The 23,371-nt window shown below is 40.7% G+C and overlaps 1 protein-coding gene across 2 annotated transcripts; it reads right to left on the bottom strand.

Annotated features, from left to right (window-relative positions):
* Positions 1–906: 906 nt before the first annotated feature.
* ercc6 (excision repair cross-complementation group 6) lies at positions 907–23,087 on the bottom strand. 2 transcript variants are annotated; one of them, XM_047352504.1, is made up of 22 exons: positions 23,036–23,087; positions 22,321–22,526; positions 22,002–22,230; positions 21,366–21,486; positions 20,378–20,492; positions 18,171–18,894; positions 16,193–16,324; positions 15,708–15,866; positions 14,798–14,933; positions 14,433–14,603; positions 11,922–12,098; positions 10,717–10,833; positions 10,243–10,338; positions 8,447–8,665; positions 7,693–7,803; positions 7,226–7,345; positions 6,028–6,122; positions 5,426–5,571; positions 2,384–2,968; positions 2,122–2,290; positions 1,958–2,036; positions 907–1,875 (listed from the first exon to the last, which is right to left on the bottom strand). In XM_047352504.1, the coding sequence occupies exons 2-22, from the start codon at positions 22,514–22,516 to the stop codon at positions 1,420–1,422; spliced, it is 4,353 nt and encodes a 1,450-aa protein (XP_047208460.1). In that variant the 5' UTR covers positions 22,517–22,526; positions 23,036–23,087; the 3' UTR covers positions 907–1,419. The 2 variants fall into 2 exon arrangements, with proteins under 2 accessions (XP_047208460.1, XP_047208459.1); XM_047352503.1 differs by lacking the exon at positions 23,036–23,087 and adding an exon at positions 22,660–22,912.
* Between the last annotated feature and the right edge of the window lie 284 nt (positions 23,088–23,371).

Raw genomic sequence — 23,371 nt, forward strand, 5'->3', positions numbered from 1 at the left:
CTGCATCAGGATTCGTCAGTTATCCAGGACATTTCCAGACCCTGATCAGCACCACAATAAGATAGGGATGATAGGGCTCACAGCGAGAGGCTGGGGGGCGCCACAAGCACTTGGGAAAAAGTTATTTTTGTTTTATATTGCTTATCTGCAGGTCCAGTACATGACAGGGGTTTTCTGCTGTGTCTTACAAAGCCATAACTAGCCTTATATTTGATCATCTTAATTTCTGGCTTGAAAAAGTCTGAAATATTCTCCAACATTTGCCTTAAATGTTACTTAGATTTTAAATGTGTTACTTCCCTCATCCATTGACTTTTTTTCCTTTTTAAAGAATGAGTGTGTTAACATTCAATGCTGGTTTCCATTATCAAACCCCGCCATTGGGGGCTGTAAGCCTCATAATGCTTAGTGTTAAACAGCCCTGTCTAAAGGAATATAACATTCAAAACACAACATTTTATCTCATTTGCTACCACCTCCTCCAGGAAAGTATCTATTTAACAAAGTCTGACTTGAAAAACAGATTTAATAGCTGGCTAACACCTGCTGTCGATACTTGTTATTCTTAGAGAATAGGAGACTGTGTAAAGGTTACAAATGTGCAAAACCAACTGATTGACATGCCAGAGCCAAATCTTTGTTTTTAAGGTAACTTAGTTTGGTTATTTTTTATAACTCATGTAGGTCTTAAATGGAAACTATAGTAGCCTTAAAAAGGTCCCAAAAAGTATTTAATTTAATTCACAGAAACCTGCTCGATAGATCAAAATCTCCATGTTTTTTGTGTTGCAGCCAAATAGTCACCATAAAACAGATAGATTAGTTATCGTAGTTTAACGTATTAAATGCTAATAAGAATACATTCGATTAAAATCAGACCTGTCTTCCATTATGCAGAAAGAAATATGCAAGAAAAAACACAGAATTTATTTCAAGTAAAAGACAGCGGCCAATTGTTTTCCATTCACCCACAAAAAACCAGGTGCCCCCCCTATATTGTATAGTCATATTTATAAAATGGCACAATATAACCTTAATAGATTAATATCACAAATCTAACAAAAGTGAGGTGGTTCAAGTCGAAACATTTGACCTGACAGCATGTGAGGTAATAGAGTTTGACAATATGACAAAAAAATAAAAGATAAGCATATTAAAAACAAACAAGAAAAGACATGGAGACGTGTGCAACAATGCTTCAACTTAAGTTTCAAGCTTTCATATTGCTGTACAGGAAACTGGCTTTACTAGAAATAGTCCTTAAAGCACCATTTAAATGTTGAATTCCTGAAGTATGTCAAAATATGACATTTTGTTTGGAGTGTAATTCACAACTAAAAACATTTACAAAAACATATGACCTTTAACCATAAGGGACTAAAAGCCCCCACCATGTAGTTTACTGTTTACAGTTGTTCCTCAGCGGAAGTGCTCCTTCAGTCTCCAGATACCTTCCTGACCAGAGGTCCGATGAAAGTCACAGATGCTCCTGAGGAGCTCTCGGAAGACGGGGGCCTGTTTCTGGCTCAGTCTTGGTTTGAAATACTCAAGCACCTCCTGCGTGGTGGCCTCGCCGTCCGCACTCGCCTGGAAGGCTACAAAGTTGCGCAGATCCACTAACAGCTCGTCGTGCTCAGTGGGTGGAGCAGGAGGAGAGCTTGTTCCTGGAGCTCCAGGGCCATTCTCCTCCTCTTCCACCTCCTCTGCTGCTCCCTGGGAGGAGGGCTTAGCGATGTGGTTTCGAGCTTTCATCTTGGCCAGCAGAGAAGCGGACGACAGCTGGGCTGAGTTAGAATCATTGTCTGCCCCTTCCCCACTAAAATGTGCTCCTGCACTTGGTTTCTTTGCAACAGACGTCTTCACAACAGCAGCATCCTAAAAATAAGAAATATTTCATTGAACACAAAGCTTTACAAATTTAAAGTATGCAAAATACAGAAAAGTGCACTGATGTTACCTTGCATTTAATGGAAGTGGGGACAGACTGAGAAGAAGGCAAAGCTAATAGAGAATTCTTCTTTTGTCCAAAACGTTTTCTGAGAAAGCACAGCAAAATAAATGTTTGTTTGAAATTAAACAAGAAAAGCCTCAGATAAACTGAGCATGAACGAGAACTCTTACTTTGTAGGCGGAGGAGGAGGGCTATTAAAAGGCAGCCTGCACTGCTGACGAGAAATCCTGAGCGCTTTGAGGGCATCTTTAGCCACCCTGTTGGCTTCAGCTTCCACAAGAACATAGTCAGGGTTGGAGGACTCCATGATGGCGTCATGTTGCATCACACTGTGGATACCTAAGACCAAAGGGGATAAACGACACAACAAAGATGAGATACAAGTCAAACAGCTCAAATAGTACAGATGCAGAGGGTGCACATTGAGCCTACCAGATTTCCTGAAGAGCTTCGCCAAGACGTAGTCATCTGATTTTCTCTGATCTTGTGTCGAATTCTCTTCATTTTCTTCTTTCTTGTAATTGCGTTTCTTCACCAGATGAGAGATGCGGAGGCCTTCGAACCGAGCATCCCGGGAGTGCTTACGTTTTTTATGCTTGCTTTTGTCCACATGAGTGGAGTCACAGTGCTTTCTCTTTTCCCTCTGCTTTCCTCTGTCTTTGTCTCTGTGCTGGTGAAAACTAGCCGAGCTTGGGCCTTTGTTTGCCTTCTCAACTGAATCCGGGTTGTTATTGTCTCTTACATGCAGCATATTTGCAGAATTGTTCATCTCTATATTTTGATTTGTGCTCCGACTGTCCATTGGTGCATTAGATTTACCCTGATAGTTTCCACTGGACGGAGATGTGCTGCAGTCTCTTAATGCAGGGATTTCTCTTGAAGAGGAGTTTCTGTTCTCTAAAGCGGATTCAACATGTTTTCCTGAGGGCTGTTTATAATCATGGTCGGCACCGTTTATGGAGGGTGATGACTTTAACCTGTCAGGTTTCTTGGGTACTTTCACGTCAGATCCAGTGCCTGTTTAAAGAGAAAAGCATAACCTGTCCAGTTTGTTCTTACATGTCGTTTGGAGAATTTCTACAGGTGCATCTCAATTAAATAGAATATCCAGAAACACTTCATTTATTTTAGTAATTCCATTCAAAAAGTGAAACTTATTTGGAAGTGTTTATTTCTGTTAATTTAGGAAAAGGTAGTTTATTATATTAGAACACTTTACAAATCTACAGGGGTTGGACAATGAAACTGAAACACCTGGTTTTAGACCACAATAATTTATTAGTATGGTGTAGGGCCTCCTTTTGCGGCCAATACAGCATCAATTCGTCTTGGGAATGACATATTCAAGTCCTGCACAGTGGTCAGAGGGATTTTAAGTCATTCTTCTTGCAGGATAGTGGTCAGGTCACTACGTGATACTGGTGGAGGAAAACGTTTCCTGACTCGCTCCTCCAAAACACTCCAAAGTGGCTCAATAATATTTAGATCTGGTGACTGTGCAGGCCATGGGAGATGTTCAACTTCACTTTCATGTTCATCAAACCAATCTTTCACCAGTCTTGCTGTGTGTATTGGTGCATTGTCATCCTGATACACGGCACCGCCTTCAGGATACAATGTTTGAACCATTGGATGCACATGGTCCTCAAGAATGGTTCGGTAGTCCTTGGCAGTGACGTGCCCATCTAGCACAAGTATTGGGCCAAGGGAATGCCATGATATGGCAGCCCAAACCATCACTGATCCATCCCCATGCTTCACTCTGGGCATGCAACAGTCTGGGTGGTACGCTTCTTTGGGGCTTCTCCACACCGTAACTCTCCCGGATGTGGGGAAAACAGTAAAGGTGGACTCATCAGAGAACAATACATGTTTCAAATTGTCCACAGCCCAAGATTTGTGCTCCTTGCACCATTGAAACCGACGTTTGGTATTGGCATGAGTGACCAAAGGTTTGGCTATAGCAGCCCGGCCGTGTATATTGATCCTGTGGAGCTCCCGACGGACAGTTCTGGTGGAAACAGGAGAGTTGAGGTGCACATTTAATTCTGCCGTGATTTGGGCAGCCGTGGTTTTATGTTTTTTGGATACAATCCGGGTTAGCACCCGAACATCCCTTTCAGACAGCTTCCTCTTGCGTCCACAGTTAATCCTGTTGGATGTGGTTCATCCTTCTTGGTGGTATGCTGACATTACCCTGGATACCGTGGCTCTTGATACATCACAAAGACTTGCTGTCTTGGTCACAGATGCGCCAGCAAGACGTGCACCAACAATTTGTCCTCTTTTGAACTCTGGTATGTCATCCATAATGTTGTGTGCATTTCAATATTTTGAGCATAACTGTGCTCTTACCCTGCTAATTGAACCTTCACACTCTGCTCTTACTGGTGCAATGTGCAATCAATGAAGACTGGCTACCAGGCTGGTCCAATTTAGCCATGAAACCTCCCACACTAAAATGACAGGTGTTTCAGTTTCATTGTCCAACCCCTGTATTTTCTTAATGTAGAAATCTTTTGTGATGGCCACGCTCTACAAAATCACGCAGAAGACTCCTGAGTCGACAACTGTCCTGCAGATAGTCCATGACATCCTCCACAAGGAGGGAAAGCCACACAAGGGCATTGATAACGAAGTTGGCTGTTCACAGAGCGCCCCATCGAAGCATCTTAAAAGGAAAGTTGAGTGAAAGGTAAATGTGATAGAAAAAGGTGCACAAGCAACAGGGATAACAGTCTTGAGAGGATTCTGCAGCAATGCTCATTTAAAAGTTTGGGGGAAGTTCACAAAGTTTAGACTGTGGCTAGCCATGTAATCTGCTGGGATTGGTCCACTGTGTATTTTCAAGTCCAAGGGTTAGGCTTCTGCCTGTACTGCTGTAGTACCAATGCCTGGTTATATGACCATGGTGTTACTGTGGTTGACTCACCAACAAACAGGCCTGACCTAAACCCCGCAGATAATCTATGAGGTATTTTCAAGAGGAGGATCAGAGACACCAAACACAACGATACAGAAAAGATGAAGGGTGCTATTAAAGCAACCCGGGCTTCCTTAACATCTCAACAGAGCCACAAGCTGATCACCAGCTTTGATGCAGTAATTAATGCAAAAGGAGCCCAGTCCAAACATTGAAAGCATATACCATACAATACATATTGTATAATTTTCAGAAGGCTGACATTTCTTTATTGAAATCCTTTTTGATGGTCTTATGTGATATTCTAATTTTCTAAGAAACAGATTTTTGTGTTTTCATTATCTTTAAGCCATAGTCATCAAAATGATCAGAAATAAACACATGAAATGTATCAAACTCTGAGTAATGAATGTATGCATCATTTTTTACTTTTTCAATTGAATAACTGAAATAACCATTTTGACGACATTCTCACAAATTTAAAATTTTACAGTTTTGACATTGAAAAGCACCTTAAAATGTTTCTCTGATAACAATGTGGACAGACAGACCTGCAAATATGGCACTGGTCTCTGTCCCCTGAGTTCCATCAGGATCAGCCAAAGTAAAGAGCTCGTAGATGTCATTAGACTTGAAGAACCGTCTTTGTTTGGGATCCTTCAGAACGCGATTGGTGAGAAACTGCTTGAAGATTTGCCTGGATGGCAACAGATATAATACAGAATTAGACACTTCTATCTAATTAGTTTTGCCTTTTTAACTCAGCAGGCAATTTTGATCATGTCACTGCAGAGTAGTTTGGCTGATGAATGAGAAAATTAAATAAGTTCACTGCTGCCAGGTATCAGAATAGAATCCCTGCAGTTTTTCAATCTGCTTTTTCAGGAGCACTTCACCGACACAAGCCCATCACAGCAACAGTTTTGGACTCCTCAATTGGCCATTTAATATTGCAGCAAAGCTTTTCAATTACTGAGAAGTGGGACAGTGCAAGCAGCTAAACTGCAGTGATGCAAGCAGTTAACAACGTGCAGGAGTCTGTAAGGTCAATGGAAAGAAAACTAAACACAAGAATGTGTTGAAATCTCAGGTTTTCTGTAAGGTAATATTGTGTGTATAACAGACTGATCACATAAAGAAGGTGGTGGATCACCTGTGGTAGATTTTCTCTTCGATGGTCCCTGCAGTCAGCAGCCTATAGATTGTTACCTGTTGCTTCTGACCTATCCTCCACGCCCGTTCTCGAGCCTGTGAACAATGGATCACATTAGAGTGAATGAGGGTCTGGACTTTGACTAAGCCATAAATATGCGTTGATCTTAACCATTCAATTGTAGCTCTGGCTGCATGTTTAGGGTTGCTGTACTGCTGAAAGGTAGACCTCTGTCTTCTGCAGCCTCATGATTGCCCTCCATTAGCTCCATTTACCTTTCAATTGACTTCAATCAACCAAGTTCCCTGTTCCTGCTGAAGAATAGCATCCGCACAGCATGATGCTGCCACCACCAAGTCTCATGGTAGGGATGGTGTGTTCATGGTGATGTGCCTGAACCACCCGAATTACATTTTGCATTACATCCAAAAAAGTTACACTTTGGTTTCAGCTGACTGGAACACCTTCTTCCATGTTTGTGGTTTCCTCTTTATGTCTTGTGGCAGTTTTCCACACAGCAGGCTATTGTCCTGTTGACAGACCTGAGCTGTGGGTCTATGCAGCTCCTCCAGAGCTACTATGGGCCTCTTGACTGCTTCACTGATTAAGGCTCTCTTTGCCAGGCCTGTCAGTTTAGGTGGGCAGCCATGTCTTGGTATGTTTGCAGTTATGCCAAACTCTTTCCATCTTTGGATGACGGATTAGCCGGTGCTCTGTCGGATGTTCACAATGAGGGATATGGTTTTATAACATAACCCTGCTTTAAACCTCTCCAAAATCTGACCCCTGACCTGCCTGCTGTGCTCTTTGGTCTTCATAAAGCTGCTTGTTTTCTAATGTTCTCAAACAAATCTGAGAGGTCTTCACAGAACATCTGGATTCACACTGAGGCTAAATTACACACAGGCACACTCTATGCACTAACTAGTTGACTTCTAAAGGCGGGTGGTTACACTGCATGTTATTTAGAGACTTCAGATTATGAGAGCTGAATAATAAACACATTTTTAAATATTTTCCTAATTGAAAGAATTAACATACATTCCCAATAAAGTAAACTGTAATTTGGGGGAGTAATCTGACCAAATTAAAAAAGGTCTAAGAGGCACGAGTACATTTGCATGGTTCTATAAACACGCAAGAGGAATGGTGCAACTGTTGAGTGTTTTATTTGAACGATAATATGCGAGAGTCCAACCTGTGTGTCCGTACTGGGGTTCCAGTCTGGGTCATAAATGATAACTCTGTTGGCTCCAGTCAGATTGACTCCCAGACCACCAACTTTAGTGGTAAGCAGGAAGATAAAAATTGATTTGTCCTGTAACAAAGACAGGCCGTGGTAAAATGCCTGTGGTTAATAAGCAGCATTTTAACAGTTTTTACACATATTCTGATAATCTTTTTTGGCAAATATTCAATTTCATCACATAAAAACATCTCTGTTTTCTCAAATCAAACTCTTGACATTAAGAAATGTGTTATTTAATATGATATTTACACTAATAAAACACAGATTAAAACAAAAAACCTCCACTTTGAACAACAGATTGCCATCAATTAGTGTCTTCACCTCAGGCTGAACAGTGGTCCACAGAAGCATGGTGTCCCTAAAGACAGGATTTTCACAGGAAACACTCTGAGCCATTAGGGAAGGCTAATCCTTACCTCGTTATAGCGTGCAATGAGCGGCTGTCGGGAAGCAATGGCGGTTGTACCGTCCATTTTCAGGTATGAGTAGTTCTTCTCCCTTACAAACACCTCCAAGATGCCCAGCATCTGGAAACAAGGTAATGAAGACATCAGAGGGACATGGAGGAAAAAGAAGACTGGGGGGGGGAGACTAGGGGCTGAGGTCTGGATTAGCACTAAAAGGATTAGAGCAGATTAATATTACATGGACAGAGATGCCGACAGGGAGGGTCTCAGGTTCCCTCTGAGGTATAATCTCATTGGTATTGACTGCAGCAGCTGGGGCCTCTGTCACATGTACACACTTCCTCTGTCTCTGACACGCTTACACCAGAAGGAAACATGACATCACAATCTAACATGCATGTTTGTGTTCCATAATAAAAACAAACTCTTTATTCTGGAGGGTTCTGATACATTTTTAATGTCAAAATGTTAGACTTTTCCAGTCTGGAGAATTTTGGATACAAATACAAAACTTTACAATGAATTTGTGACGAAAGCTTTTACCGTGGTCAGGATTTTAAAAATGGAAAATGCAAAAACAAGCTCTGACCGATAAACGAAGGCAACAATAAGAAAGGAAATAATGTCTGAATATGTAAATATTATTTAATACCCTCTTTCTTCTTACATACTTATCCAGACCTGAAAAGTACCCAAATCAAATTCTAGACGTTTCCTATTCTATTCTATATAAAATGGAAAAATCTGTGTTATAGTTCCTGACCTGTCTGGACTGAGTGAAGAGCAGAACCCGATGGCCCTGTTTGAACCAGAGACGCAGCAGCGACTCCACCACCATCAGCTTTCCCGAGCGTTTCCAAAAGCCAAAGTGTTCCTCCTCGGTTAGCTGCTCCTCAGGGATTCCCTTCAGGATTCGGGGCCCACCGGAGAAAAGGTCCGGGTGGTTGCAGATCTTACGCAGTGCAATCAAACCCGAGAACACCTAAATAGCAGAGAAATGGTTAATCTCAACGCGTTGTGCAGCGTGGCGCTTTTAAACAAATAAGCACATTTACTTTAGTCAACATGAATGAATTACATAATTTATTTACGGACAATAAAGGCTGTGTTTCACGATGAAGGCCCAGTGGTCACTGCATTAGTAATGGTGGTTAATGGACTGAGAGGGACCACTGAATACATCTATAGGAGTGCGTTGGTGTGTGTGCAAACAATCTGGTCACCCATGGCTCTTCAACCACGTGCATTTGGTCAGTGGTGATACATGGTGGCATCTTTCTCATTAGTCTGGCTAATATGAAAAAAACAATGGCACAGCTGTCTTAGCTGAGATCTTCAAAAATAAAACAGATGTTAAGAGTTGTGAGATTCATGTGGTTTTTTCTGCTAATCGTCACTGGTTTCAGTTTAATTATACATGCAAATGCCTCTGAGCAAGAGATATGAGGTGAAATTCATCAGAAAAGTGGGTAAACAGAGAATAAGGCAACCGAAGGTGTTGCTGGTCAAAGCTTTGCTCTGCTCATCACTGTATTCATGTGTGCAACAGACAAAAAAATAAATGAAAGAAATAAAACAGTGCATACACATTTATCAATCAGGGATTCTGATGCATCGTTATTTCTTGCAGTGTGAGATCGAAAAAACCCCACAAACAGGCCGTTAGGACCAAACATTTAGCTTTCAAAAAAGAAAACTGGAGTAAAAATATCCATTCTTTAAAAACTACTTTAGCCTAAAACATTTATATCAATACTAATTAAACTTTTGTGATTTTAAAATGCCAGTATGTTCTACTAAACTCCACACTTACTAAAAACCCTAAAAATAGTGAAATAGAAATAGAAAATAGATTTCATTAAGGTTATTAGGTCATGAAATGGATTGATTGACAGCAACATTGATTTTGATGCATAATTTTTTGCGTGTCAGATTAACAACCAGCAACAACATGTAATTTATTGTGCTTTTGTAAGTTCATTAAAATCAGTCAAAGTACTTGTATGAAACAACCCGCAGCACATTTTTTCTAAAGTTAAACAAAATAATCCGGCCCTGCAGGGGATAGTGAGGGGAGCTGAAAAGATAACTGGAGTGCCCCTACCTGCTGTTCAGGGTTGCCTCAGAGCCACTGCATGAACATTTACAGAAACACCTCAAATCCTCTCAAGAAACTTTCTCAACTGCTGCCAGCAGACAAACGGTATCAGAAACCAAAAGCAGAACCACTAGATTATCAGTTTTCTGCTTCGAGCTCTAAGACACTGAACTGCTGCTAACATTATGCTCAGAAACTGACTTCAAATTTGCAATGCTTGGCTTTGATGATAAACTGCAGACAAAAGCAAAATAAAAGAGTTTTGCCACCTAATTTCTGAGGTAAAGTTAATTCTACATGATCAGAAAGTTAAGGAGACATATTTCTTCAGTGCAAAGACGAATCACTCCCTGAATTAAGATTTTTTTTTTTACTTTTGTGTTTCAAAAAGAAATGAAAGGGAGTTCAGAAAACCAGATTTATGATATGTTATATCATATGAATTTTAAAGTGAGGCTTACCTGCATGTCTCCATTTAATATTTGGTAAACTTCTTTGGAATCTAAGAAGCTTTGATAAACCTGCCGTTGCTCCTCTGTTAGTCTGCAAAACAGCACCTACACACAAAGACACATAAAGGACAAAGCAAAGGGCAGTGAACATCACTTTAAAACGCCCTGATGAAGTGAAGCGAGGGAGAGGAGAACTTAGTGGGAAGAAATGTGTGGTTTTTTTTAAGAAAACACCTTCCTGTGGGACTGATTTAATGAGCTGAAGTGGACTGAGTAGTCAACCAGCATCAGCCATGAGGACAGACCAGAGACCAGCCACTTTAATGAATACCAACTCCTTTTACTTTACAGGGACTTTATTAGCTGGCTTCACCTGACAGGAGCCAAGCTCGGTCATCAGACGCTCTGCAGATGAATTCCAAAGACTTGCAACGTACCAGAAAAACACCTGGACAGCTGAGAGGATTGGACGTTAGGGAGTACCTGTTCATTTTTGTCAGGTAAGGAGAGGTTGGCCTTGACGTCATCCTTCATTCTTCTGAGCAGGTAAGGATTTATTGTGTCCCTCAGCACACATGCACACTTGAATGCCGTCTGGATCTGCAAAAATGACAACAGGTACATATCCAAGATGAACAAACACTTCAAAGCGTACATACAAAGTTTTTGACTTCATGGTTTCTGTGGCTTGATTCTCTCATGGCCTTCTTCGTGTTGCTGTCCTTCTCAGGACAGCCATTAAGCATCGATCAGAGCAATTCTACTCTCAGGGGACTCTGTCTCTCCTCTTTTATCCTTAGGACTGATCAGCTTTATTGGAAACAGAGGGGGAGTGTAAGAAACTCTTGGTTCCATCCCCAGGAAGCCCCGCTGTAAAACGGTCTGCTACATTTTATCTAAAGCTTGTGCTAAAAGCCAGTTAGCCTTTTAAACATTAACTCACTGGGGGTCCACAGGGACATCAAAGACACCACTGGTGATGCTGGAGGGGAAAATAAAAAGGAGGGATCTAGAGCTAAATGGAGGTCAGAGTGGGAAAGAATCAGAGGAGGGCAGTGGAGGATCCAGCGATCTCAGCACAAGCTGCTGAGTGGATTCACTTGGGGCTGCAAGAACACGCTTCGACAATGGATCCAATTTCCACACGCACATCAACCCAGAAAACATATGCTTTCACACACACCTGTCTGTACATACGTGCTGTGTATGTATCATCCGTGGATGCTCTGCTGCTTTGTGACTTTCAAGAACCGGATAAAGCAGCAGAGCCTTGCCCTTTCTGAACATTTAATAACATTAATAATTAGTAAAGGTTTTTATTATTGACAGCGGAAAAAGCATCAATAGCCGGCTTAAATAATTAAATCTATATAGTCATTGGGTTAATAACGATTAGACACTAATGACAAAGAGCTACAATTTAGCTCGCTGGCTTTTTACTTTATCCTCCTTCACTCTCACACATTAGGGAAGAACTGAAGTTCCTTTGCACAGACCTACATTATCCAAGCTTAATGGCTCTGTTGCTCCACTTTCCTTCCTTCAGACCTCTTCATTCGAACTGTGCAGAAATGCATTTATGGGATTTTGTTGGCAACAGTTAAGCCATACGCCACTTCTCCTTATGATGAAGTTAAAAGGGATTAAAAGCCTGACTAACCACCTTCATTGTACAGTAGGGCATATACCTGGACAGGTGAGGCATTGCTGTATCCTCCCATAGTTATTGGCACAGAAAATTGCTCCATGAAGACAGGAAGTGTCCCTAGTTTGCCAGGGAAGACGAAGTCAAACAGAGACCACAGCTCCTTTAAATTGTTCTGCATCGGTGAGCCAGACAGGATGAACCGGTGTGGAGTGCGAAACTAAAGGGAAGAAAGCAATAATATTATTCAACTAAAATTAAAGAAAATTAAGTTATTGTCTCACATTGGTGATCTTTTAATGCTTCATGTTTTCAGTAAAAAAAAAAATGGTCCCATTGTGAAACGAGCAACGATCAATGGCAGATTATGGAAAGTGTAAAAACAATCTGTGAAAAAGAACTTTATTTTATGTGACAACTTGGATAAAATCAACACTGACCAATGTGTTGCCACTAGAGCTCCACGATATATCGCAAATACAGGGGTTAGACAATGAAACTGAAACACCTGGTTTTAGACCACAATAATTTATTAGTATGGTGTAGGGCCTCCTTTTGCGGCCAATACAGCGTCAATTCGTCTTAGGAATGACATATACAAGTCCTGCACAGTGGTCAGAGGGATTTTAAGCCATTCTTCTTGCAGGATAGTGGCCAGGTCACTACGTGATACTGGTGGAGGAAAACGTTTCCTGACTCGCTCCTCCAAAACACCCCAAAGTGGCTCAATAATATTTAGATCTGGTGACTGTGCAGGCCATGGGAGATGTTCAACTTCACTTTCATGTTCATCAAATCAATCTTTCACCAGTCTTGATGTGTGTATTGGTGCATTGTCATCCTGATACACGACACCGCCTTCAGGATACAATGTTTGAACCATTGGATGCACATGGTCCTCAAGAATGGTTCGGTAGTCCTTGGCAGTGACGCGCCAATCTAGCACAAGTATTGGACCAAGGGATTGCCATGATATGGCAGCCCAAACCATAACTGATCCACCCCCATGCTTCACTCTGGGCATGCAACAGTCTGGGTGGTACGCTTCTTTGGGGCTTCTCCACACCGTAACTCTCCCGGATGTGAGGAAAACAGTAAAGGTGGACTCATCAGAGAACAATACATGTTTCAAATTGTCCACAGCCCAAGATTTGTGCTCCTTGCACCATTGAAACCGACGTTTGGCATTAGCATGAGTGACCAAAGGTTTGGCTATAGCAGCCGGGCCGTGTATATTGACCCTGTGGAGCTCCCGACGGACAGTTCTGGTGGAAACAGGAGAGTTGAGGTGCACATTTAATTCTGCCGTGATTTGGGCAGCTGTGGTTTTATGTTTTTTGGATACAATCCGGGTTAGCACCCGAACATCCCTTTCAGACAGCTTTGTCTTGCGTCCACAGTTAATCCTGTTGGATGTTGTTCATCCTTCTTGGTGGTATGCTGACATTACCCTGGATACCATGGCTCTTGATACATCACAAAGACTTGCTGTCTTGGTCACAGATGCGCCAGCAAGACGTGCACCAACAATTTGTCCTCTTTTGAACTCTGATATGTCACCCATAATGTTGTGTGCATTTCAATATTTTGAGCAAAACTGTGCTCTTACCCTGCTAATTGAACCTTCACACTCTGCTCTTACTGGTGCAATGTGCAATCAATGAAGACTGGTTACCAGGCTGGTCCAATTTAGCCATGAAACCTCCCAGTTTCATTGTCCAACCCTGTATATCGACATCGCAGTATCAGTGTGTGCAACATTAATATCGCAAAGGACTTTTTGGAATTCAACAACTATTGCTCAAGTGTTATGAACTTGTGTTTTTCATGCTAATGCAATATTTAGCAAGTTGGACAGAGTCTCACAGCAGCAGATGCTCACACCGGACATAAATGGCACTGTTCAAAATGCTAAAGGTCACAGATCGATGAAAGAAGTAAATTGGCAAATAGCGCCAGATATCACCATCACAAGATTTTCTAACGTCATGCAGCCCTTCTTGCAACCAAGCGTCTTTTTAATCAGGACCACTCTCTGCTGTGGCATTCACCCCTGTTCTAGGTTACTTTAACAAGCTGACTGAACAAGCATCCGTGCACTGATTAGTAAACTCATTAGTCTTCAAAAAATATATTTTAAAAAGAAAAAAATGTTTTTTTCTTTTTCTTTCTTTCACTTTTTACTGTATTTACTTGTACTTAAATTAAAGTAAATAACATAAGAATAAATTTAAAAATGGTATTGAGGGGGAAAAAAGTAAGTGGAACAAAAGAAGGGAAAAAATTATTTAACTTTTTAAACCGTATTTCACAATGTGATTACTACTGAGTTTGCTGACTGATGGAGGATTGTCTGTAAAGCTAGCTTGTTAAAATAACAGAATAGCAGGGTCACAATTTGCTGGCCACTTGCTCTTTTCACACTGAGACGTCTATTTACTGAAAGCAAGAAGCTTAATACCCGACCTAAACAAGATGGAAACACCAGACAGATGACGAAGATTTATTTCCTGAATGAACTTTGTGCCTCCTCATTAGCGTGTGTGAATGATACCTGTTTGCAGGCAACGGTAACACCAGCATTTGGATTCCTGATCTTGTGGCCCTCATCGAGTATAACATAGTGCCAGTCGTAGCGCTGTAAGCTGTCTTGCAAATTCCTCACAGCTGAATATGAGGTGATCAGGATGCCATGACATGATGCTATTTCTGGAATCAGCTTTTCCTGCAGCACATAAACAAAATAATAGTTTTTTTCTGCACAAAAATAAATTCCTTTTTTAATTTCTATGCGTTAGGTGATGGAAACCGGAAGGGAAGACACAGAGAGACGCCAACACTCCACATTCAGCCCTCTAGTGGATATTAAACATTTTAAGCCATATTATGAATGCTAGCACATACAAATAAAAACAGTACCTTGTTGCTGGTGAAAGAGCCAGTTTCATGCAGGACTGCCACTCTGAAAGGAGGCCACCAGGTGTGGAACTCTTTCACCCACTGGTGCATCACTGTAGCTGGGCACACAATCACTGTTGGACCTAAACCGACATATCTGTAGCCAAACACAGAAGACGAATGTTTCAGCCAGGCTGGTGATCGAGATTGGCAAAATAAAAGACTGAATATGAGCCTGGCTTGCATGCAACTGCATAGTTCTTAAAGGAATAAGCATATAACGTTTTCCTCTGACTGTGACTCCAACATAAAAATCAAAGAAATTAATGGGAGATTTCCTCAGCTCCTCTGTGAAGATTTACAATACCATTGTCAAACACACAAACATGTACTAATGGGCTGATATGAGCCTCCGCCTGGTGGAAGCTATTGATACTAGACCATAATTGAGTTTGCAAACAATCAATTTGTGGGCGTCTATAGCAGACAGAGTATTGACCATCTGGGAAACTCCACCTACTGAATGCACAAAGTGTCGTTCGTGCAGTAAAACCCAATTATCTTCAACATCTACCCCACGCCTTCTGTGGTTGATTAGCCATCTCACGCCTGCCCTGCCCACTTTGCATGAATCAGACATTCATGTTAGGAGGCCATGAAAACACTAACAGTCTTCCTCAAACACACACAAACAGAGAGGAAGGGTTTTCTCTTATGTCTGCAGTAAGAAAGTGAGGAGTCTGATAATTGAAACACGTTTAATAATTCAGACGAACACACTCAAGCAGAAATCCTCCTGATCAAATATTCATACCATACAGACACACAGTCTCTGGACACAGTTTATTTGTGTAAGTGTGTGTATATATATATATATATATACATATATATATATATATATATATGTGTGAGTGCGTGTCTGTGTGTGTACCTGTAGTTGGACCCTCTTGTCCTTAGTTTGCTGTAGCTCAGTCCAGCCAGAAAGCTGATGACCTGAATGGTTTTACCCAATCCCATCTCGTCCCCCAGGATGCCCCCTGCCTGCTGACAGTGGAGTTCCCACATCCATCGCACTCCGGTCTGCTGGTACCTAGAGGTGTTCATGATATGTTACAGGAACCAGACTTTCAAGTTAACAGATGTTAAAGAGTTGCCAGACAAAATATACACATACTCATGTTAGAGAATTTGTTTTTAGTAATAACCAATTAATTGCCTCAACAATTAACCAATTTATTTATCTCCTGGTGATCAAGATATTTCTGGTTTTTATCATCTCAAAAAAGGCCACTAAATCAGTGGGAGTGCTCCAGGGCAAAGTTCATGGATAATGTTAGTTGATAGATGGTTTGTTCTAAAACATTTTGCCATATTTTGCCAAATACTCTTCTTGTTAGTCGTCCACACTGAACTTACTTGTAAAGTTTTTTCCAGAGGAAACCAGGAACTTTGAAGCCTTCATCAAATTCTGCATCGCTGTCGTCTGTAAGCTCCTCCCCTCTTTCTCGCTTCTCCTCTCGTTCTCGAAGTCGCTGCCGCTTCCATCTCCTAAAGCAACAATTAATTAATAATGTCATATATACAAACTAATCCATTTAAAATATTATAATAATGTAATCATATTTTGTTCCATCATACTGCAATCCACATTTAAGTTGAGTGCCTTGGAGAAGTATTTAAAGTCCTTGCATTTGAATAGCATAAATATTAAAATATTAAATTTAAAGTGCATGCCACACTTTCTGGATTTTTATGTGTAAACCCATGAATGGTTTTCACTGAAAAAACTGAAAAGTGTAAAAGTGTAAAGGTTGGATTTAAGTCTTTGGGTCATTCAAACACATAAATATAGTCTGATCTAACCATTTCACTGTAGCTCTTGCTGTAGGTTTAGTGTTGTTGTCCTGCTGGAAGGTCAGCATCCGGCCAGGTCTCAAGTCTTTTGCCGCGACTAACAGGTTTTCTTCCAGGACTGCCCTGAACTTTGGTCCATCCATCTTCCCATCAACTCTGACCAGCTTAAATGTCCCTGCTAAAGGAAGGCAACCCCACAGCATGATGCTGCCATCACCATGTTTCAGTATGGGGATGGTGTGTTCGGGGTGATGTGTAGTGTTGTTTTCCCTCCATACATAGCATTTTGAATCCAGTCCAAAAGGTTTATTTTGCTCCCATCTAACCAGAGCCCCATTTTCCATGTATGTTACGTCCCCTACATGGCTTGTAGAAAAATGCAAACAACTTTTTGTCTTTCCAACAGTGACTTTCTTCTTCAACAAAGGCTATATTTGTCAAGTCTTTAAAAAAAAACTATCAATTTCCTTCTGATTCATAATTAAGCCCTAAGTTTGTCAAATAAAATCCCAATAAAACTTTGAGGTTTGCGGCCGTCACTTAACAAGATGTGAAATGGTTTGAGGAGTATGAATAACTTTGCAATGCACTTTAGTTTCACAAAATGCGTAGACAGAATTTAAACATTGCCTTTACAGATGTGCAGATGTTTTAGGGCTGTAAATATTTACCCTCAGCACAGGGGAGATTTTACACCAAAATAAGTTATTTTAAGGAGGAGAGTTTTACCAGTGCAGGGGGAGAGGGCAGTTAAAGGCACAGTCGTCAAGCAGCAAATGAAGATTGATACAGACAATTAGCAGTGCGAGTTCCCCAGAAAGGTGTGAGGTGTGGAGGATAAGAATCCATCTTCATTTGGGCCCAGTCCTGTCACTCTTTTAAAAAACTGGTCCTTTAGCTGGGCCTGTGAGACCACACTCACTAATTAAGTCAAGACTAAGCATTGGTTCAGTTAATTACACTTTTCTGCCCCCACTCCACCCCTCCTTGCAACCCAACCAGAAATACAGCCCACTCTAATAATATCATGCTTCACATAAAGCAGCCTCAGCATCATGACATGTTGTATTGACATTTAGTTGCTGGAAGTCTAGAAAAAATACGTGTGCCAACACAGTTTATTTGGCAGCTATAAATATGAAATCTCATTAGGGCTGCTCTTCTATTTATTTGAGCATTGGGGTGAATGAGAGCATAAAACCATGTGCAGAAGGATAATTAGGCCAGTGCAAGAGCAGAGAGAAAAGAAGAACCGAGACAGAATATGCTTAGTCAAGAAACAGCTGCCAATCTCATCTGGGATTAACTCTCTCTCTGCACTACAGGGCTAGCAAAACCAACTGCTGTTCACCTTAAATAAAATCAAGAACAATAGCCTATTTGCACAACTGCCATACAAATAAAATGCAAAATATAAAAAAAGTCTCAATCTGTTGTTCGTTGAGAATTCACAGATGTGACTTTATGCACACGAGTAGCTGATAAAAACTTTTTCTCACCTTTGCATACAGCTATAATTTGAGTTTCTGACTAATCTTACCGTATTCGTTGTCTGTAGTAGTCCACATCCCCATCGTCTTTATATGTTTTGGATTTACCCCTGCCATCGTTATCATCATCTGAACTCTCAGGTGAGTAATCATCCTCACTGTTGTTTTTCTTCATTTTCTTCCTTCCTGTCCCAACCGTTTTTTTCTTGTATGGTTTTAGTTCATACTCATCATCATCATCATCATTATTGTCCCCAAAGCCTTCTTCCATGGCGTTCCTCTCATCCTGGTCCAAATCCAGTCCTTCATCACTGGGCAGGTACTCTGACCCCTCACTGTCTGTTTGCTCTCCCTCTGAGTATCGTTTCCTCCGTGGCTTAGGAGGCTTTGGTTCAGCCTTGGATCGAGCCTTAGGATGGGTCTTCAAAGCATTTATTTGCAGCTTTCGCATGCGCTTCTTCAGTTTTTTATCCTTGGATGAGGAAACTATTTTTCCTGTTTTAACCTTGGTCCCATCACCAAGGTGGAGCGCAGAACTTTTCTTCTTTTTAAGAAGAGGTACCTTCTTCCGCTCGGTGGCCATCTTGGCCTGGTCGGCCAGGTACTGGTCAAAGGCAGAGTTCTCAGCCAGCATCAATTTCCGAGGCTCCTTCTTTACCTCCTTCTGTGGGATTCTGGTGCCGAAAGGAGTCATGTGGCCTGTCCGGATGAGTTCCTCCCATTCGGTCTCCTGCGCTGGCATGAGCATGCTGCCCAGCGTGGATGGTCCAGGTTCTAATAAAACACACAAGAATGCAGAGTTAGATACAAAGTTTTTAAATCCATGTACATCAAATCTATCCTACAGACTTTCGTTTAAAGGAATCCCTGTTACCTTCCACCAAGTGTGCAGATGTTATGATATTAAACTGCCGTGGTATCTGAAACCAATATGATAGCAGCAGAACCTTCTGTTCGTATAACTTGTTTGTCAACCACATCCCACAAAGGCTCGATTGGATTTAAATGAGGGTCATTTGGGGGAATTATTAACACCCCAACTTAGTTGTTTAAACCATCCCTGAACCATTTTTGCTTTGTGGCATGACGGATTATCCTGCCGAGACAGGTCACTGCCATAAGGGAATACTACTTCCACGAGAGGGTGTACAACAATGCTAAGGAAGGTGGTACTTGTCAAAGTAAAATCCATATTGATGTAAGGCCTTCAACGTTTCCCAGGAGGACACTGCCCAAAGCCACCAGTTTGCCTTCTTCCCATAGTGCATCCTGGTGCCTAGTGTATGTGACACAATTTTAACACGGAGAAGACAAACAGCAAACTGGATGATACTAAACAATATAAATAATAACAGTAATAATAATAATAATAATAACAGACAAGACTTTAAACTTGTATTCCTAAAAAACTGCCTTTATAAAGCTTCAGTTATTTTTTTAATAACTAAATCTGCTAAATTTTAGTGCATTACATTACAGTTGTTGCTTTTAATTCTGTCACACCTGTTAAACAGGAACAAACAGGCTCCAAAGTCTGCTCTAAATGTGTGGTGACACAGCTGACTGTCCACACACTGATGGTGAAAATGCAATAACTGTAACATCACAAGAAAAACACAAGAAGAAAAATCTAATATCAGTTATTTTTTCCCCAACCAAGGTTTATGTGATTTTTTTTCTCACAAATACAGCCAACAGATTGATTTTTGGGCAAAAAAAACAACGTAACTTTGAAGCTCCCTGCATTTGCACCATTTTGGTCTATGTTGAGTAATTCTGATGCATACACTTATAGAAAAAAGTAGAAATTAGTCAAATTTGAAATCAGGGCTGCACCTACAACGCCTAATTAAGGTGTATCGTTTTGCTTTTTTTACAATATGTCTGAGACCTTATGAATGAATCCAACGGTGTGTCAACGTAGTACATACCTTAAGACAGACAAATTTTAGACATGGAGAAATTTCACATTATATTGAGATGAAAACAGTGAATCTGTAGAGGATGGGAATTGTATATTGTGATTGAAAAGCAATATTTCAGCTATGGCTTATTTTTTTTAAAGCAGCCACTGGTTTTTTCCTGATTTATATATATTAAAACAAATGTCAGACCTAAATCACATTTATTTTGTCTGCCTGCTTCTTCTTTAAAAACTGAGAAAATTACATAAAAACACATTGTCAGCATTGCATGGATAGCATGTTTAGTAGGTACATGTGAAGGCACTTAAATGTAAAAAAATAAGACACGTCACCTTCTTCTCCATCATCTTCTGCCAACAGTTCAGCTTCCACTCTCTGAACATCCTCTCCTCCCAGTATGGCCTGAAGTCGCTTCTGTTTCGCTCTGACCTTTTTTAGCTGTTTCTCCTGCAACACATTGCTGTGGAGTTAGTGTCACTATTTTTCATGATTTACATGTTTATTCACACAATTCAACATTCTCATCCCTTCATCTGTACATTACCACCTAATTGCACAGTGTGATTACAAATAATTTCGCAAACATTAAAGATAAAGATGATTGGTTCTCCCGATACCATGTGAGGGATTACATTTGTTAAATAGACATTTAGGAGCAAAGCTATTTAGAACAGTAAAAGACTGGGGTGCACATTTGTGATAGAAATGGATACAGAACCTTACATTAGTCAAATGTTGGTCGAAATGGTGACACATATCTAATCCATCTTTTCCATCTTCAAAATGCCATAAATGATGTCGAACCACTCACCTGCTGTAGGTCTTTCTAGTTTTAACCATTTATAGCTTTCCTGTAAGCAGCACTTAAAATCTGAAATAAATATTTGCTCTACCATCAGGAGAAATTTCCTGATGGTAAAGCTCCTAAATATAAATACACACAATCCAAAGGAACCCCAGTCTGGAATACCTTTTGCAAAGTTTTGTACACCTCCTGCCAGAAAGGGAACAGTATTGGACAATATGTGAAAATCATTTGCCTTGAGACATCACAATGTCTCCAGCATACAGATGAATTGGTGTAATGACTCTTTTGGGCTGGAGTGACACAAAAATCTCAATAGGCAATTACTCCAGTGCTCTTGTTTGCTCTCTTTCCTGATTTGCTCAATATTGTGACGGACCTGTGCAGATCTATAGAAGTCATCATCATTTAGGCCAAACTGCCTATTTAGGGGTTGAATATTGTTCACTAGTGTCAGTGTTTCTGTTGTGTTATTGATCACTTATTTGGTGTGTTTTTGTACATATCAAGTGTACCTTATTTTCTTTCTGCCGTTTTACAGACTCAATTTTCCTGCTGATATCTTTGCTGGAGGCTGCATAGGGGGATAGCTGCTCAATAATCTTGTTGATGTGTTTTAAAGATGATTTCACAGACCTGTAAGACACACAACCAAAGCAAGATAAGCTTTACCAGCAAATGTTTGTCCTTGTTGTTTTAAAATACAAAGATACACTGGCAGACATCCAAGGTTTCTACACATTTTCATGTTGAAATTCCCTAATTTTCAGTCTAATATTTTGATGGATGGATGAATACAACATTCAGACAATAGGACATGGAAAAAGCCTGGAAATACAAAACTTTTTCCATACTTTGCTTCCTTTTTTCACACATATCCAGACCTGGAAACAACTTGAATCAAACGTCATACTTTCCCAGGCTAAACACAAATCCTGTACAGAAATTTTATTAGGGTTTTTATAATGATTTTCCTGACATATTGGTCACTAAACACGTATACACATATATAAAAGCTGCTTTTCTATGTAAAAAGAACTAACAAAAAAAACCTAAGGACTTTCTCAGGATCACTTCAATAAAACATGAAAACGTTGCAAAAAACAAAAACAAAAAAACAAATCAAGCCATTTACAAACATTGTTCCTTACCTGACATCATCTAGCACAGACTGGTACTCCTTCTCAGCCTCTGCTTTCGCAGCAGCCTGACTAGCCTCCTGGATGGCTTCATCGACTTGCTGCAGAACACCTTGCTCAAGGACGTCCTGGTCGTACACAGCCACACCGAGGCCTTGGAGCTCATCTGCTCCAGAACTGGCAGATGCCACTTGGATACGCTGACGGTCGATCTGCAGCAAGGCTCCTGACCGCTTGCCAGCTAAATGTGCCACACATACCAGGGGATTTAATCAGCTTGTGAGATTGTTTTTCTTTTGTCAGTTATTCCTGAATGTGTTGCATAGCTTACCACTGTTACCCTCCCCGGGTCCAGTGTTGGCAGGGTAGGCTGCAGCTGCCTCAGAACCCTGACTGTTCTCAGGGAAAGTAAAGACAGCAGATCCCCTTGCAGATCCATCCTCCTCCGAACCTCCTGGAGTAAGAGCAGCACTAACCGGGCTGGAGACAGAGGAGGACGCCTGGTGCTCTGCAGCTTCTACAGGCATAATGATCCAGCTGCAAACAGAGCCAAAGGAATGTCAATATACGTCCCCTAATATAAACCGACAGCTTGCTTGAAAAATAAATAGTAATAGTAATATATATAATTACTACATTACTAGCGGGACTGAACGTTAGCTTTCCTTACCATAAAAAGGAACTTATTTTGAGACGGATATCAATTATTTAGAAATCATTCATACATAACGACTTATATAATTTAATATCGCCGATATTAACCACGTCATATACTGGAAAACCCAACAACATATGGCGCTACAGTGTGGAAATAAAAGAGAAATAAACGTCAGACTTCTATTGTTTATATGGCTATGCTAACCGGCTAAGCTAACAGAGAGCCGAACACATCATCAGCTATTCGGCTAAGATCGCCACCTGCTCGTCGGCGTTGGTCATACTGCTAATCACACAGTCAACATAACTACAATATCAGAACTCTCCATATATATACAGTCTCCATTAAATACAGTAACCAAACAACGATTAAAAAAAAAGTAACTCACAAGATATGTAGTTACACAACGTCACCAGCTGGGATTATTATGTCATTATTATGTCATGCTTCCTCATAGCTTCCGTGCACAGAGAGCGTCGGAAGTACGTTAACGTGGTCGCCATATTGCGAGTGGCATTTTTTTTTAAATGTCACTCACAATATGTTGAGAGAAAGAGAGAGAGAGAGAGAGAGATCTGTAATCGGTGTAAAATAATGGTTTTGGTGCGTTAAAGGCACAATGTTTCATACTGGTTGTTCTCCCTTATTGTAATGAGATGTTACATTTCCTTTTTGTCTCTGATTACAACTGTTAGGATAAAAATTAACTTAAACTGTTTAGAAA

The sequence above is a fragment of the Girardinichthys multiradiatus genome, chromosome 22 (assembly GCF_021462225.1).
Source record: "Girardinichthys multiradiatus isolate DD_20200921_A chromosome 22, DD_fGirMul_XY1, whole genome shotgun sequence".
Classification (NCBI taxonomy): domain Eukaryota; kingdom Metazoa; phylum Chordata; class Actinopteri; order Cyprinodontiformes; family Goodeidae; genus Girardinichthys; species Girardinichthys multiradiatus.